The sequence below is a fragment of the Lepisosteus platostomus genome, chromosome 17, assembly GCF_059453375.1.
Source record: "Lepisosteus platostomus isolate fLepPlt1 chromosome 17, fLepPlt1.hap1, whole genome shotgun sequence".
Taxonomy (NCBI): domain Eukaryota; kingdom Metazoa; phylum Chordata; class Actinopteri; order Semionotiformes; family Lepisosteidae; genus Lepisosteus; species Lepisosteus platostomus.
Window position 1 is genome coordinate 18,116,993 of NC_142627.1, and position 16,427 is coordinate 18,133,419.

At 37.4% G+C, this 16,427-nt stretch overlaps 1 protein-coding gene and 1 long non-coding RNA gene across 2 annotated transcripts; one reads left to right on the top strand and one right to left on the bottom strand.

Moving 5' to 3' along the window:
• Positions 1-250: 250 nt before the first annotated feature.
• Positions 251-4,242, bottom strand: six3a (SIX homeobox 3a). Its single transcript, XM_088610021.1, has 2 exons — positions 3,391-4,242; positions 251-1,361 (listed from the first exon to the last, which is right to left on the bottom strand). Exons 1-2 carry the CDS (start codon positions 4,080-4,082, stop codon positions 1,169-1,171), a joined length of 885 nt encoding a protein of 294 aa, XP_088466147.1. The 5' UTR covers positions 4,083-4,242; the 3' UTR covers positions 251-1,168.
• Positions 4,243-6,554: 2,312 nt separating this feature from the next.
• LOC148646285 (uncharacterized) lies at positions 6,555-13,590 on the top strand. The gene is made up of 2 exons (XR_015927912.1): positions 6,555-7,340; positions 13,351-13,590. It is a non-coding gene; the product is annotated as an uncharacterized LOC148646285 (long non-coding RNA).
• The last annotated feature ends 2,837 nt before the right edge of the window (positions 13,591-16,427 follow it).

Sequence of the window (16,427 nt, forward strand, 5' to 3'; positions counted from 1 at the left end):
TTAGAACAGAGATGTTCGAAAAAACAACAGACCTGCGTATCATATATTAACATGTACTGTATATCCCGAGCTACAGCCCTTTCGAAATACTGTTAAAACTAATGTCACTGCTACTTTTTCTATTGGTTGTTATCCTAAGAATGAGAAAAGCAAAACGCTGATTTTGCAATTTTGTTTTAACGCTGTGCACGGTACTGTATTGTCTTTATGAGAACTCAGTTTTCAGACGCCAAAGAAACACAGCAGAACATAAGAAAATGGAATACTGTATTTGATTTAGAAATTTATACATAAACATGAACATAAACACGCAGGTAAAGGAACATTGAATAATAAGCGCCCTAAGCGAACTTGGAGGATTCCTGACAGGTCGCAGAAAAATACTCCAAATAGCTTTTGCATAAAAGTGAACAATAGCACTCGATGTTTTTTTTTTTAATCTACCGCCGTATTCCCCTTTAAAAAATCATAACAAAACAGAAAACCTATAGCACTTCGTCAGACGTTTTGACAAATATTTTATGTAGGAACACCAAGCCAAGAATAGTGAACAAGAATAGAAAAGGAGATAGAGAAGAACAGCAGTATCATATACAAGCATCTCTCTACACATATATTACAGACTGGGAGAATGATCGCATTATTTTAGATATACATAATTCATATAAAATCTTGAAATAAAAATAAAAATCTGATACAGTCATAACTATTCGGTTCCACATTTGACCAGTACCCACACAGGCAGTGACAGAAGTGTAGAAAAAAAGGTGCTTACGAATCGAATGATTGTCTGATGAACATAAAATAAAACGAGAGAGGATTGCATCTTGGTTGACCGTCATCACCACTTGGACTAAAACAGAGATAGAGAGAGATTTTTTTTTAAAAAAAAGGCGATAAACATCTGGTTATTCCCTCTTCTTGGCGCTCCTTGTAAAAATATTGAACGCAGGTTATTATTTTCCCAGATACAAAAGAATATCATGCAATTAGTGGTGGGGAGTTGGGGAAGGTGTGCGTCCATGGATAGCGCTTGCAAAAGACGTGCTTGTCTCTCTTTCTTAATAATACCAATTGGTCCTTTTTTTCTTCCCCGATATTTTTATATAGTCTCAGTTTTTTGTTCTTTTCAGGTCCGTATTCCCTGTTTAATTCTTTCTTTTCCGTATCATACATCGCATTCCGAGTCACTGGAGGTTACAGAGAGAATGGATGTGCCCGTTTCGGCTCTCTCCGTCATACTGGAAACGCTGGTGGTCGGACTGGCCGCCGTTGACGGGGACTCAGCCGAACTGTGCGGGGTGCACCCGGATTCTGACAGCGATCGCATGCCATTTTGTCCTATTGCTTGGTGCTGGAGCCTGATGAAAATAACAGAAGGAAAAAAAAATGGAAAAAAACACATCGTAATTAGTACACATCTCAATGCATCGATGTGCAAATGCTAAATTCTAATGCATTGGAGCGTGCACGCGTCTAACCGTATATTCATTAAATCGCCTGTCTGTATTAAAGAAAGATGGGTATACAAAAAAAGGAAAACTGTACACCATTTTTGTTTGTCTACAATAAAATGGGACGCAAAATCGTATGTTTTTTTTAACAAAGCAGTGCCCCTGATACAGCCCGCGTGCACTCTTTGAGCAAATGAGCATAGAAAGATGTTCACGGCCACGTTTATTTATTTGTTACTGGTTTCACGGGAATAATGTTGACCACATTCTGGTTCTCCAGTCTCTTACAGGCGTAATGTGGGCTGTTTAATAATATGACGTCTTATTTCTATAGTATAAGTTAATGGGACTTAAAGATAAGAGTGCTTAAAACTCAATATTAATGAAAGCCTTATAAAATAAACATATTTCAATGGATGCAACATAATAATTAATTTCAGATACTATAAAAGGTGGTAGATGTCTTCATCAAACAAATTTTCAAACATAAGAAGCTGATTTTTTGTTTTACATTACTTTCAGTACACCACGTGGACACATGCTTTCAACGCAAGACAAATACTCCAGAAATGCATTTTTATAGATATGCCACTAAATAATTTCCACTGGAATAAGTGCAGTCTTCAAGGACCGAAGAAAACGCATTTTTTTTTTTAAAAAAATATTAAACTAACTAGATATTATAGGTGAGAGTATTTAACTTACGTTTTTCAGCAAAATAAATAAACCAGTATGAAGAACGAGGAGGTTATAAAAACAAACATCTGACAATTTTAGCCCTTTATTGAACGCGCCTAAATTACCAAAAGATGATGATGATAATAGTTACAATAATAATTTAAAACTTTTAGATGCATGTACTTAAGATCTCCTCTTTTGTGATGCAAGTATAAATTCATTTCTTACAAATTATATCATACCATGATTATTTACAGGGAAAGTAATAATTATTACTTCATCCAGTTCTTTAAAAAATATTTTGAATGGGTTTCTTCTAAATAGTAGTTTAATTTAGAAGTCAGTGTATAATATCAGCTCCCTCATATTTACCATCTTCCTGGGAGCTCTAGGTAGAAGCCATATTTCCTTGTGTGATCTTTTCCAATGTCTTTTTCAGCTCTTAAAGGCTGGGTAGTTCTCAAAAACTTTCCCTGGTCGAGATAAGAGAGAATTTACAGGTTTGCTACGGGAAGTTTAATTTTGAGATAAAATTTAGCACCTCCTTACTCTTGAACCTTTGTTTTTTTGTTATTCATTCCTTCCTTTGTACCTAAAATACTTAATGCTTAAACATTAATGCTATTTAACAACCATGTACGTTTGCAATGAAGTATAATTGGTATTGCTTATATATATATATGTGTAGAAGTAAACGTTTTATTTAAAAAAGCTTGCTCTTTAGATAACAATAACTTTGCATATTTTCCACTGTTATTCCCAAAGTATTGAAGCTGTAAAATCAGATTTGGGGTGTTGTAATTGAAAAGTGAAATGTTTTTCCTAAGTGCAAAAGTGTTGTAGCCTAAGTGCAGCGGTTTCACTTTTTACTTGCTGCTTTTTTAGTTTTCTCATATCTACAATAACTAGAAATTCTGTTCTAATACTCTGAGTCAGGGGAAATGTTTTACTGTTTAGTGCTGTGATTGCACACTCTGTAACTGTAATAGCTTTGATTGCGATCTCTCCTGTAAACAGCAGTATGGCTTGTAATGTCATGAGTGTTATTTTTATACATGAGAATAAAAATGAGTTTTTCTTAGTCTGTTGTACTGTTTTTTTCTTTTCAGAATTCGATATCTTATTGAGCTACAGTTTCTCCGGAAAGAATTCAACTAACTTGGAATATCTTTCGAGCCGTTCTCTCCTTTCTATCTGAGGGAACTGTCGAGTGCGTTGTTTCCTGCGCCTTACAGCACTAGAACAAAACCGAACTGACCTGTTTTTTGCAGCTGCCGCTCTGTCTCTTTGCCTCCGATTTTTAAACCAATTCCCGACTTGTGTAGGAGTGAGTCCAGTGGCTTGAGCCAGTTCCCTTTTCTTGCTGGGATTGGGATACGGGTCCTGCAGATACCACTCCCTTAACAGACTGCGTGTCCTCTCTTTGAAACAGTGGGTCTTCTGCTCGCCGTCCCAGATGGTCCTGGGCAGTGGGAACTTCTTCCGAACCCTGTACTTATCTACCGGTCCGAGGGGGCGACCACGCAACTTCTCGGCCTCCTGGTAGTGCGCTTCTAACCACATGGCCTGCAATTTGCCATGGGAGTCCTTGGTAAACTTGTGGTTCTCCAGGATGTGGTACAAGTCTCTGAAATTCCCCGTGTGGAAGGCAACCACGGCGCGGGCTCGCAGGATAGACTCATGTTTGTTGATCGCCTCGCACGCCCCCGGTGCCACGGGCAGGGACCAGAGGAACCGTCCCAGTCGCTCGATATCTCCGGTTTCTTCCAGCGTCTCGCAGACGCTCGCCACTTGCTCCGGAGAGAAGTTGAGAGTGGGTAGCTGAAACATTGACAACTCTTCGGGAGATCTGGCGCTGGGTGCGCTGCTCGCCAAAACCAAAGGGCGATCAGCGAAGTTTGGCAGGAAGAAATGGGAGGGATAAAGCTCTAAAGGGGATCTGAAAACCATGGAATGACCTGAGAGAGAAAGAAAAATATCAAGGAAAAGAAACGACGAGTCAAGATTGAATGATTCAATAGCTATCGCCTAATGACACCAGCCTCATAATATCTCCCCTAAATCCACCGTGAGTGTAGCATTGAAACATTTTGTTTCGCTTTTCTATTGGTCTTCTTGGTGTCGTTGTAAGGTTGTCATGGCAGCCCTGCCAATCACTGTCAAGTGTGCCAATCATTAGCCAGTACGTAGAGGCTTTCACCACTTCGCCTGCACACACGGGGGGTTATCAGAAACTCAAATCTCAACACTCCCCTCCCTCTACACAGGCTCACATGAAGTAAAAAGCCAATGTTCGCGTATTTGTTGAATGGGATGAGCAATTAGAGGGTGGAATATTATTGCGATCTTAACGAGGCTCGTTAGAGCTAAAGAAGATATGTAGGGAAAAGGAATGGGTGGGTGCAGGAGGGGGCTGTGGGGGTGCCAAATGGGGCAGGCTGGAATACTGGAATACACATTTGAATAAAGGGCTTCTAACCGAGTCAATTTACACATGATTTGCACGTAGTTTCGCTTCATTCGGTCCATCTGAACACTATTAATTCTGGGAAAGAAAGGAAAGATGAGATCATTAGACTCATCCTAATAGCACTGACCATGCCAGCAAAGGCGCGTCGAAGAATTAAATTTTGCTTTAGATCTTCGCGGGCTTGTACACTTTATTACGAAGGGTTTTATTAATATTAGCGTAAGATGTAAGGGACTTTAATGGTGTACCAAATAGTATTTGTTACATCTGATCATACGCCAGTATCACCACAGCCTCTGGAATGGGTTTGAATGTGTGTTTTCTTTTAGTTGGGGATCTCGCTGATCAGAAGTACCCCTTCAGGAACAACTGCAATGAAGATCCATCCAGGTCCAGACCCTGGTACTGTTTTTGTCTGCAGCAGGGCTGGCTTGGTGCCAAGTTTAAGTGTTTCCAAACATTGACTTAAAGGTGAATGAATATTACTGCGCGGTGTAAGAGAGAGTTACTTACCGCTGGTAACCAAAATGATTTGGTAAAATAGAAATTACACATGTTTACCACAAGCTCATGAATAATAAATACACTACACATATGTGTTTATAGGCCTGCATTGCATTTTTTTTTAGCATTAAACAAGCAGTGGAACCGTAGTGCAATGTTTACCCAAATGCTTTTCGCTAATTCATAGCACTTGTTAATAGTTTTTAATTTATTTTAGCGTTTCGTTTTATTTGAAGGCTTAGTCAGCACCTCGATTTGGCCAGTCTTTTGTTTGCTTGCTGTAGCTATGCGAGTGTGATTTACGGTGATTTGTATGGGCTACAGGCGCCCATCCTGCCCTGGTGGTGTATATTTGGACAGGACTTTGCTTGGTGTTAAAAAGTGTATATTTTGAATGAGTTCACACACAGTAGCGAACAATACATACATTGTAAAGGCATATACAAGGCGTATTGAAACAGGGCATCGAGACTTCAACTAATCTGCCCTCAATAAAGCTGAAATAATTATCCTAAGCCGCCTTTCCACAAAAATCATTGAGGAATTCAAAACGTTTTAGATTTTTTTTTCTACATTCTTAGGCAGATTTCTGCTAATGCACGGAACCAGCCTAGTGCCAAATTCGACAAACCGAAAACTAAGCATGTATGAATGAAATATATGTATACACTGCGTGGAATTGTAAACAATAATAACTAGTATAGTAATAACGCCATACTTAGTAACGAAAACTATGCGCAGTTGTCGAGATCTGCATGCTGCGGTGTTAGTGAGGGTGGAGAGAGGTACGGATCCTCGCCGTGTGAGCTCCTGTCACACCGGACTCCGTGAGGTAATTCCAATCGGCGTTTGAATAGGTCCTTTTGCAAAGGTTCCTGCAATGGAAGTTACACAAAGTACTTCCATACCTCCTGTTTTTCAGTAACTTATACTACAATGTTGGTGAGGCCTTTTTGGTGTTTTGAATTTCGTTCCTTAAAACTTAATATATCTACATGTGTATGTGTGTGTGGTTATCTATATGACATATATGTGTGTGTGTGTGGAAGTGTTTAATTTTATAAGAGTCACGTTGTAGGCTCAATTTCGGGGTAATTACAACAGAAATCGTGCGCTGAAACGTAAGTCCGCTGTTTGAAAACCCGTGGTAAATAACATTCTTGTACACAGCCTTTTGTTTGCGTTAAGCATGTAATTAACACCCCTAAACAAGTTTATTCACCTGGTTTGATTGTCTGCTTATCCGCAAGCTTGGAATGCTCCCTCCTTAACTGTAACCAGCGGGAGACGCGCTATTCAATTCAGACAAATCATTAGGTCGATCTTTGTTTATTTACTGTGCTGTCCGCTTCTGTCTTTACAATACACGACTAAGTTAACAGTAACATTAATGTGGTACAAGATGTATTAATTGACCTTGACCCGGCTTCGTAGCTATAGATTTATTGTTCAGTACAGCAGTATTTCAGAGGTTCCGTGTTTTCTATTTGAATTATTGTTTTTATCATTTTGACACGAAAGGCAGAAATAACCAGTCAGAGAGAGAACGAAAATGTTCTGTAGTCTGGGTTTCAAAACGCTACCAAACGTCACATTCGTAAGCCCTGCTTGGTTCTGTGATGTCTGCATCAACATTTTCAGGATCCTCATCTGCAATATTTCGGAAATCAAGAAAACTGTAAAACGTCATACGGTGTCTGTCAGCCACTAACGAAAGTGTTTTGCTTCGTAAAGAGGTACTTGGAAAAAAAAAGATCATACGGTAATCTCTTATCAAAGAATGAGAAGAATGCGGATATTCGAAATTAAATGTTGCGTACTTTGGGATACTCGGTGGTTTTAAGTTCCTTTCTGAACCGGTTAGAGGCAAATTCCCTTATCCTTAAAGGTACGAGCAGATAATTATTGGCACTCAAGCTTTGTGTGAGCAGGACCGGGTGTAAATGGATTTTTGAAGACAACGACTGCCCGCTGAGGCAGCGGTCAATGAAACTGCTTGGCAGGCTTCTTGTGGGAACCCACACATATATGTGCTCTAACATATTTGCCTTCAGTCCGAAATAAAAAAAAAAAGAAAAATAGGGCAAGATTTTTTTTCAAGTCTCCACTCTGACAATGAATGGAAGGCGCTGGACAAAAATCATTTCACTGAAGAGAAACCGTCCGGAGAAAAGATTGCTACGTTACAGGAGAAGAGTATCTGAGTACCGAAGTGGAAATCCTTTCCGGATCCTGTAAGTTTATTATAGGCAGGCGTAGAGCCCGTCCCCTGTTGCGATGTAATTATCTGTCAGTGTTTACATAGATTTAAAGAGAAATAAAATATTTTCCGACTCTTCGAGTGCTCGGTGTGCCACTTGAAAGGGGCTGTACGATATATATTTTGAATAAATTATATTTTTATGTGAAGTGCGCACGGGTTATCATTTGGTATTGAAGACAGGACGGTCGAGTCTACCTGACAGCATCTGAAGCGGTACTTCAAAGTTGTTTAAAAGAAGGGGTTCATTGCTTGAATTACAAAAAAAGTTAAAAACGTAAAAGACCACATTCTCCGCCGGTGCTTTTATAATCAAATAACAACCATTATGTCTTTATTTTCCTTGCGATGATCCGCTGTGCACTCCGAGGTAGGTTACATTCTAGAGTTCGGTCTTCTAGGATCCTCATAGATTGGTGTTGCTTGTAGCTTTGTATTGCTGTCAGGACGGGGCGCATATGACAGTCTTTATTTGCTTAGCTTCTCTTGTGTATTAAGCTCCACGGTAAACCAAGTTTCAGTCGTTCAGTGGGTTTCAAACGACCGAAGTATGACATTTTTATACCTTCTGTGGAACCGCACACTGCGATGTAGACATCATTTATCCTGTCCAAACAGCCTTGATTAATTCATTTTCCCAGCAATAATATGTGGATCGGTGTGGCAAGATATCATTGCAACTTCTCAGCGACCGACTTAAACGCTTTAGTATTTTTATTAGTTTTTGTTTTTCGTGCGGAGAGGCGTATTAGCGAAATCCAATCACGCGTAATTTTATTGTGATCCATTATTGCTTAGGGAAGATATGGATCAAAATATTTTTGAAAGGCAAAGGTCCTTATAACAATAAATCATTCTCGGACCTCAACAAACGGTCTTCGCCATCGGTTTTCACAATTGCTAATAACGGGAAAATGTACTTAGTATACAATGAAGGAAACTTATGCTACGTTTAGTTTTTCTTTACCAGAAGAAGACCGGTGCTGTTAAACAGGCATTTAATAGCTTCAATTTTCAAGATAAAATTTCACTGTTTTTTATTGAAAGACAGCGTTTGGACATTCGTATTTTTTCCCCAATAATCACCTTACTATAAGAACGGATTAAAACACCTTTTACTTTACACGTTGAATGATTTCGCGCAATTATATTATTCTCACAAAACCCTGTTTAAACAAAGTTTATCTGTTGCGGCAAAGTTCCACTCTTTCCATCTTTCTGTAAAAAAAAAAAATGAAGTTTTCTACTTTTTTTGTGTGGTCTCATTAAGTGGGCATCCTGCTAAGTCCGGAGAGTTATACGAAAGCTGTCCAATCAGTGTATTTGCACGGCTTGTTAGCGACAGTTAATGAGGGCGCTCCGCGGACAGAAAGAATGGCGCCTCAATGTAAGATTTACCTTATGTCAACTCGTTACTTCTAATGAATCCATTCGAAGCTTCTTCTCTGAATGGAACCGGGAGACTGAAACTGCAGGCCCTCTTTTTTCCGGTTCCACAGAGAAGCACTGGTACTGGGTTAAAATGCGAAACTCCCCGGTGATGATTCTGTTTTGGGGGAGGGGTGCACCAATGTAACTCAGTGAGAGAGGGGGTGGTGTGTGTGTTGGGGGGGGGGTGGGCTGTGAAAGACATTTCACACAGTATAATATCATACGGCGCTATCATGTATTATTTGGTCAGTCGGCTTTGACATCTCAGTCTGCTGTAGTCACGAAAAGTTCACTTAACTGCTGCTAAATAAATGCTCCCCAGAGTTGCCTTTTTTTTTACAGATGCCCAGTGCGATTTGTGCCAAATTAACAACGCTTCATTGCTGGTTTATCCAGGTAAACCTTCACATTTGCCTATACGACTTCTAAGCTGCCCCCCCTTTTCTCCCACTGGGCTAGCACTTAAAAATCAATTAGTCTTTTCAGTTCTTAAAGTAAATTATTCGAAACAAATGTATGGACCTCCCCAAGGGAGACGCAGGCGAGCATAAAAGGTTTGTTTTATTTTTTTTTCTTCTTTTTCTTCTTCCTGCAAGCCACAGCGCGGGCGCTCAAAAGGGCAGTCTAGCTAAACTAGAGCGCGTTTCATTCAGTGGCAGCGTTAATTAATCTGTTGGTATATTAACACCAGCCCGTTTTTACTATATGATAACTTGACACTCTCGCGAGTTTATTTGGATAAATGTGGAACGTTTTCAGAATGGAAAGAGAGACAGTCATATCGTTCGGTCAGCAGAATTACAGCTGCCATAGGGTGGACTGTACGCGATTATATTAATGGCCTTTATGCAGTCTCATGCATTGATTTCCACGGGCCCTGATGCATACGGCAGACGAGGAGGCAGTCAAGCGAAAGGTTTTAGCCTCACGGATTAGCACACAGAGTAAATAGCAATCTTGCTAATACTAACTGTAATAAAATAGTGTACCCTTATGCTAATGTATACACAGTAATTTCTTAGTCTGTGGATTTTTTAACCCCGCTTCTCGTCAGGATAATAGTTCTCATTTCGAGGTGTTCTCTGATTGACTTGCGCTTGTTTCAAGGGCGTTTCTAATTCTCCGTCTTGCACAAAATGTATAAGCTACAGACGAATCGTTTCCATTTTAATTTCCCCTTGCAATTAAATAGCGTTTGTATGTGTACATATACCGGCTACATATATTTTTTTTTTTCAGTAAACAATGATTATTGTGTAGACTCCGGTTAGCGGTCAAGATTAAAGGTATCACAATGATCAAATCTTTAAATATGTTTGTTGACGCTTCTTATACGATAAGCAGCAAGCCAAGTAGAGAAAATATAAATTATATTTTTATTGCTGCTGTTTTTAATCACATAATTTTGACATAGAATCTCGTTTTTTATTTGAAACATGTTGATTATTTTCAGACCATGAGCACTGTTTGGATCATTTCAGCACACATGTCTGGAACCGGCGTGGTTTTCAGAAATAATATGTAAGCCTCATTAATAAAGCTACATGAAGCTCATTTGTTTTATCTGATGTATAATAACACTTTTTGGCAGAACGTGCATCCTGTCGTCTTTAGTGCGCATAATCATAAACCCGACCAGATTAGTTTATTTTCTTTAAACAAACGTGACATTCCTTATCTGTGTATCGGACTGGTAGAATTGGTCTGAATTCGACCCCTTCTTATTCACTCCCTGTTCTCCAAACTGGAAACAAATGACTCTAAAATCTACTTTTGAAGCAGTACTTCGGTGATAAGCAGTGTGGCGACTTATCTTGCCGTGGTTAGATGCTGTGTTGAGTCGATGGCTCTTTTTCCAGGTACCTGGGTATAATGCCTAATGTAAAATTAATGTAACGGATATATTGCTCACGCCCCAGATTAAATCACATGATTGTCCAACAACATCAATATATTCCGTGAGTCTTTGATACACGGTGAAATAATTTCATGTCACATTTTCCTTATTAGTTTTATTTCCATACAAAGGGAAAGGTTTATTCATATGATAAAAGGCAGGATTATAAAGGTTTTTGATGAGATTATATAAGATTATATAAGACTGTGTAGAAGAGTGAGATAATACAGAATAACTGTTAACAATATTAACAGTTATTCATTTTTGACCAAGCTATTATTACTGTTGACTTTAGCAATGGCTTCGTAGTCACACGCACCACTCAGTTTTGGCGGATAATGTTAGGAGTGTTCAAGTCTATTCTGTCAAACTTCGTTACAAGTGCTTCGCTTGGAAGCGGGGCAGATGTCAGAGGTGGAGATATTGTAATTACTGAGCACAAGTTCAGAAAAGGCCTGACCAGTTCTGCTCGGTACAATTAATCCCTACCTCTGAATTCTAATACTTGAGCTGTCAACAAGCTTTGCTGCAATTAATATTCGTATAATTTATCATTATTCCACACCTCAAGAATTGCATATACCCGTATACACAAATAAGTAAAGTGTTGGATAAAAACAAACAAACAAACAAACAAACATGAAAGTTCGCGCTACACTCTGTGTGATCAGTCTGGAAGTCATTGTACAAGGCTCTGTATCTTGCCATGAACTACCCAGATCACACGAAATAAACCGCCTAATAGTCACCTCCAGCAATGGCATGATCTGAAATTCTGTTTAGCATTCAGTTTTAAGCACAGCAATGAACATGGTTACTAGTGACGATGATAGTAATGAAATATTACAATAAAAGTGTAACAAATAAAAATCCAAATTGTAATGCTTTGTGAGTTTTTTTAACGCATGGCTTTAGGCGCCTAAGGCATTAGTGCTAAAACCATATATCACAATTTATTTGCAAAATCACATATATCCCATCGTAAGGAAAACGCAGAATGTTACTGTAGCCCAGGCTCAGACTGTAGCAATGCATTACTAAAGAATCGTACACGCCTCTTCGTTGGGTGACTATCTAAAGGCTTATATGTTATGTGTCCTATCAAAGTACATGAAAATACATTTTCTAAAAAAAAGTCAGATTGCTACGTACGAAACCATTAAATGGATAATGACACATAAGGCCAATAGCTAAGGAGAGCTGAGCATCTTGTCTTGTTTAAATGCTCTGCTAGGTACCACGGGTACTCTTTGTGGTACTTCAGAAAGAACATCAGTTTTGTAATCCATTTCCACTGTTAGATATATTGATTTTCTTTCTTCGGTTTCAGTCATAACCAGAAAATTCAAAACAGGGTGTCTTTTTCCGGCTGACCCGGTCCATTGTGTTATGTGGACGACAATGTGGCTATAGCTATAGCACACCGTAAATCGCAGTAGACTTATATTTGTTATTGTCCATGACAAAACACTTGTGCTACCATAACTCAAACTGTACTGTTCGTTTGTTTCCAACAGAAAAAGAGATGTAAACGTTGAGTGTCATTTCACGGACAAATCAGATATTTGTTCTTAACATCTGGGTGTCTTTCATAGTTACACCTGAAGGTCGTCTATAAATATCGGCTCCACTGTAACTCTTGCTCAGTGGAGCATATTCAGAGAGAGAGAGAGCAGGGACGTCGGTTTGGAAAGCATAGGACCCACAGCAGGCAACCTGCTGATACTGGGGTCTGAGAATGATCGAATGTTGCAGAACAGCAATGAATTAAGCAATGGAGAAATTAATACATTGTCTGTCTAATAATACACAGTTAATATATAACATTAGGTTTTAGTTGATGTAGCATGGCTGAATCAAACATTTCGTTTAGGGTTCTGTGACTGCGTTGCACCTAAGAAACTGAAACTTCAAACAGGAAGATTTTGACCTATCTTGTAGTTACTAATATATATATATCGGTTAATGCGACACAATTAGCGGTCTAAAATGTATAGTTGATTTATATACAAATAAAGTATGAGTTAAAACTGAATTCCCTGCTAATTGTTTTCAACGATTTATTTTTCCTGTTTAAGGACCAGAAAAAAACGAGTTTCTGCAGAGCAATATTATAAACCATATATGTACGATAATATTTCAAGTGACACGTGACAACGAAGAATGTAGTCAGTTCTGATACAAAACAAACTTTTTTTTAATTCTAAGTAGTTTGAATCGCCTTGGAAACTGCCCCACAGGTGTAATAAAGAATACTGTACAATAAGCAGACATTCACTCACACAATGCATTCTTCTGCGTTTTCATGAAACAGCTATAGAGGTAATTATGCCCTTTAATGCCAAGAGTCATGTTTTACTTTATATTGCTGTCCAATCTGTTTTTTTTAGTACGGGACCCAATGGAACCTGCCCACTCTGTCCTTCATTTTTTTTTTCTTTAGCAGTTAACAATGACTGGAGGTCAGCGGAACGGGTCATGGCTATCCATCGCCTATAAATAGATTTTAATATTTAGACAGTTATTGTAACTCGATATTAACTTACAGGATAATGGCGAAAGATACAGCATCCACTGAACTTGTTACTCACGAATGAGCAGCATCTGTCGAATATAATTTTCGTCTTTTGCCCCTTTTGCCTGGCATAATCAATAGAGGATGTCTGGAGACCACAAGGAAAGACACCGGGTTGCATTGCAGTGACAGGTACAAGACCCGCTTGCTTCTCTCCATCACTGAGGGAAATGGAAGCTTCCAGGCTGCTCACTAATCAACAGGTACTAACGCACCATCTAACATTGCCCTTCCTTTTAAATCAAAAGTCAAAAACCATGTTTGAACAACAAACGATAACACCGTAATTACAAAATGTGAATACCGTTTTGCACAAACGTACGAACAGTAATAAAATGATAATTTGTTAAAACAGAGCAACGTTGCGTACGTCTGTGACAGGATCAAACATTTGTGTATGGGATTATTAACTGGGTTTCTCTCTTCTGGAAAATGTTTTGAGAATGATCATTTTTTCAATCAATAAAAGCAGCACATTAGTATAATATAATTTGATAAAGTACGTAACACAATAATCATTACCATGTTCGAAAATGTGTTGAAAAGAATGCAGTGTTGTTCACGGTACAGTTTTGTAGTGAAAGTAGTAAACAGACACAGGACATTAACAATACCAGAAAACCCTTGTTGTAAAGATTTGTGTGCATCTTTGTCTGGCCCTGTTTGAAAATATACAGTAATGCTGATTGCAACATCATCTTGCTTTCTTTTGCTTTATATTATCTTGATTGTTTTTCAGTATCCTCACTCTACCACAAGCAATATATTGGAATATAACGATGTATTTATGGACAATAAATGTTGTCATCAAACTGTCATTATAAAGTTAGCTCTTACAAAACTGAATCAAATTTAATTGGATGTGATATTCATTAAATGCTGTGTTATAATAAATATTTATTTGTTAACACTTTCTGTTTGTTAACACTTTGTAACACTTTCTGTAAAAAAAGGTGGGCTTTCCGTTTTCTTTTCTGGGTGATTTAGAAAAAGTGCGCTTTATTTTCTTCAAAAAATACCATTTTCTTTTAACTAGAATTTTGAACACAATCCGTCATATTTAATACTTCGGAGATCAATCCTTTAAAAACTTCGATAAGCAATGTTATTCTCTTAACTTTCTGTGGTTTTGTTCATTTCCATTGACCGTTTCACTCTGAAATTCAAGGCACCGTCAGCATCAACAACAACATTATTAAGCTTATTAATAATAACGACAGAATTGCACTTAGGTTGGTACTTCTCCAAAAACGTTACAGGAAAATACGAAAGTGTCCTTTACGATTTTATGTTTTTTTTTTCAATCCATAGGCCAAGCAAGTGAGTTTTAAAGATAAATATACGTATAAAACACGTAATATATGTTGGACAAACATTTTAACAAAGCAACAACAACAAACTGCCTCAGGGTTTTTCAAGGTTTTATGTATTATTTTGCTGGAGGTCGTATAGTTCGCTAGGCACGCAATGTCTTGTCCATTTTCAAATGTTCTTTTTTAAGAAGGGGGATTACCGCCAGGAAGCGAAGAAACAAAAGAATGAACTTCTCCAAAGTTTTGGTCTACGGCTCACGAAAGCCGGAAGGTTTTCGACTTTTTTGACGTATTTTGAACTATTTGGACAATCTTGACCTGTGTTCTAAACAAGGAGGAGGGAAAGGCCAAAGTGTAGATACATATTGTTTTCATATTTAACATAAAAACAGCTTTGGGATTATTATCATAGTCGAATTATGTGCATAAAAGCAATTACTCTAACATCTTACGTTTCATTTTCATAATCCTTTTATTAATACCATTAAAAAAAACTCCTTAGCCCGATCGTATTCTTTCAAATTATACTCCTGCTTTTACTCTAAGTAAAATATTTAATTTATTTTAGTTATTTTTCTCCAGTCGCCACTCAAGAATTCTTATGAACACTTTTCAAAATATAACCGCAAATAAAACTAAAAACTGCACAAAATATGTTTAGGATTCAGGTGAAGTTAAATTACAATGCAAACCTTAACTTAATTCAAATAAAAAGAATATATAAAATAGCATTAAAATCAAATATAAAGTTATCTGAATAACTTTAAAGACGTATATCTATGTATATATTAAATGTAATGTATTTGTTAAATATTGTATTCATAGTAAACAATATTCATTAGTAAAGCTATCTAGTAAACTACTCCAGAGTATATTTATTAAAGTTCAATGTAATCCAAATTACAAATTGATATTGTTTGCTCAATAATCAATTACTTTAACAAATGTAGGCTAAAATGTTGACTTGTTAAATAATTGCAGAATTTCCAAATGTGAGTCAGGTGATTAGTGATCACCATTTGCTTATTTTAGTTTTATGTATTACGTTGTGTTACACGATTTTCAAATTCATGTGTTCAACGTCAGTTTAAGGATAACTTACAATTATTTGTAAAATGCCCTAATGAATTATGATTTGTTTTCTTACGGACGTTTTTTTTTTCATCTGCAGTTACTACATATAAGGTAAATATGAACCACCATTACCTCAATACAATAAAACCTAGTTATTAACTAAAATATTTTATATGAAAGTGTATGTATTATTTCACGAAAGTTATTTCATTTAATTTTTACTACGGTTTCAAATGGTTATTTCTACATTTTCACACATAAAAATAGCTTAAATACAGAAATAATATGTTGAAAACTGTTTCATAGTCAACTTTCTTTTTATCTTGGACAAAGGGATATGTACAGTAATAAAGGATGATAAACGTGACAAAAACTGTGAAATAGTGATTTCAAGAAGTTCAATGTTAATTAAATATATGTATGTTTGCATTAAACATACGCAAATGCATTTATATATAGGACATATAAACTTTATGATTTCTAAAATTATTTACTGTTTATTGTGTACATTAAAGATAGACTAGATTTAACAGCTTTCAACAGGTTCATCTGGGGATCAGGATGGACTTGTCAGTTCTGTAACAGCAGTAAGTCATCGCTGATCATTAGCGTGTGGTTCAGTAATGATATATCTAAAGTTTTGAGGTCGCCTTCATGTTCTTGGCAATTTATACTAATGTATCATTGGTATGTGCAATGTGGTGTTTAAGGTGAAATGTCATTTAAATCAAACTGTCTAGAGAATTTCACGGCATTGTATATCAAAGGATA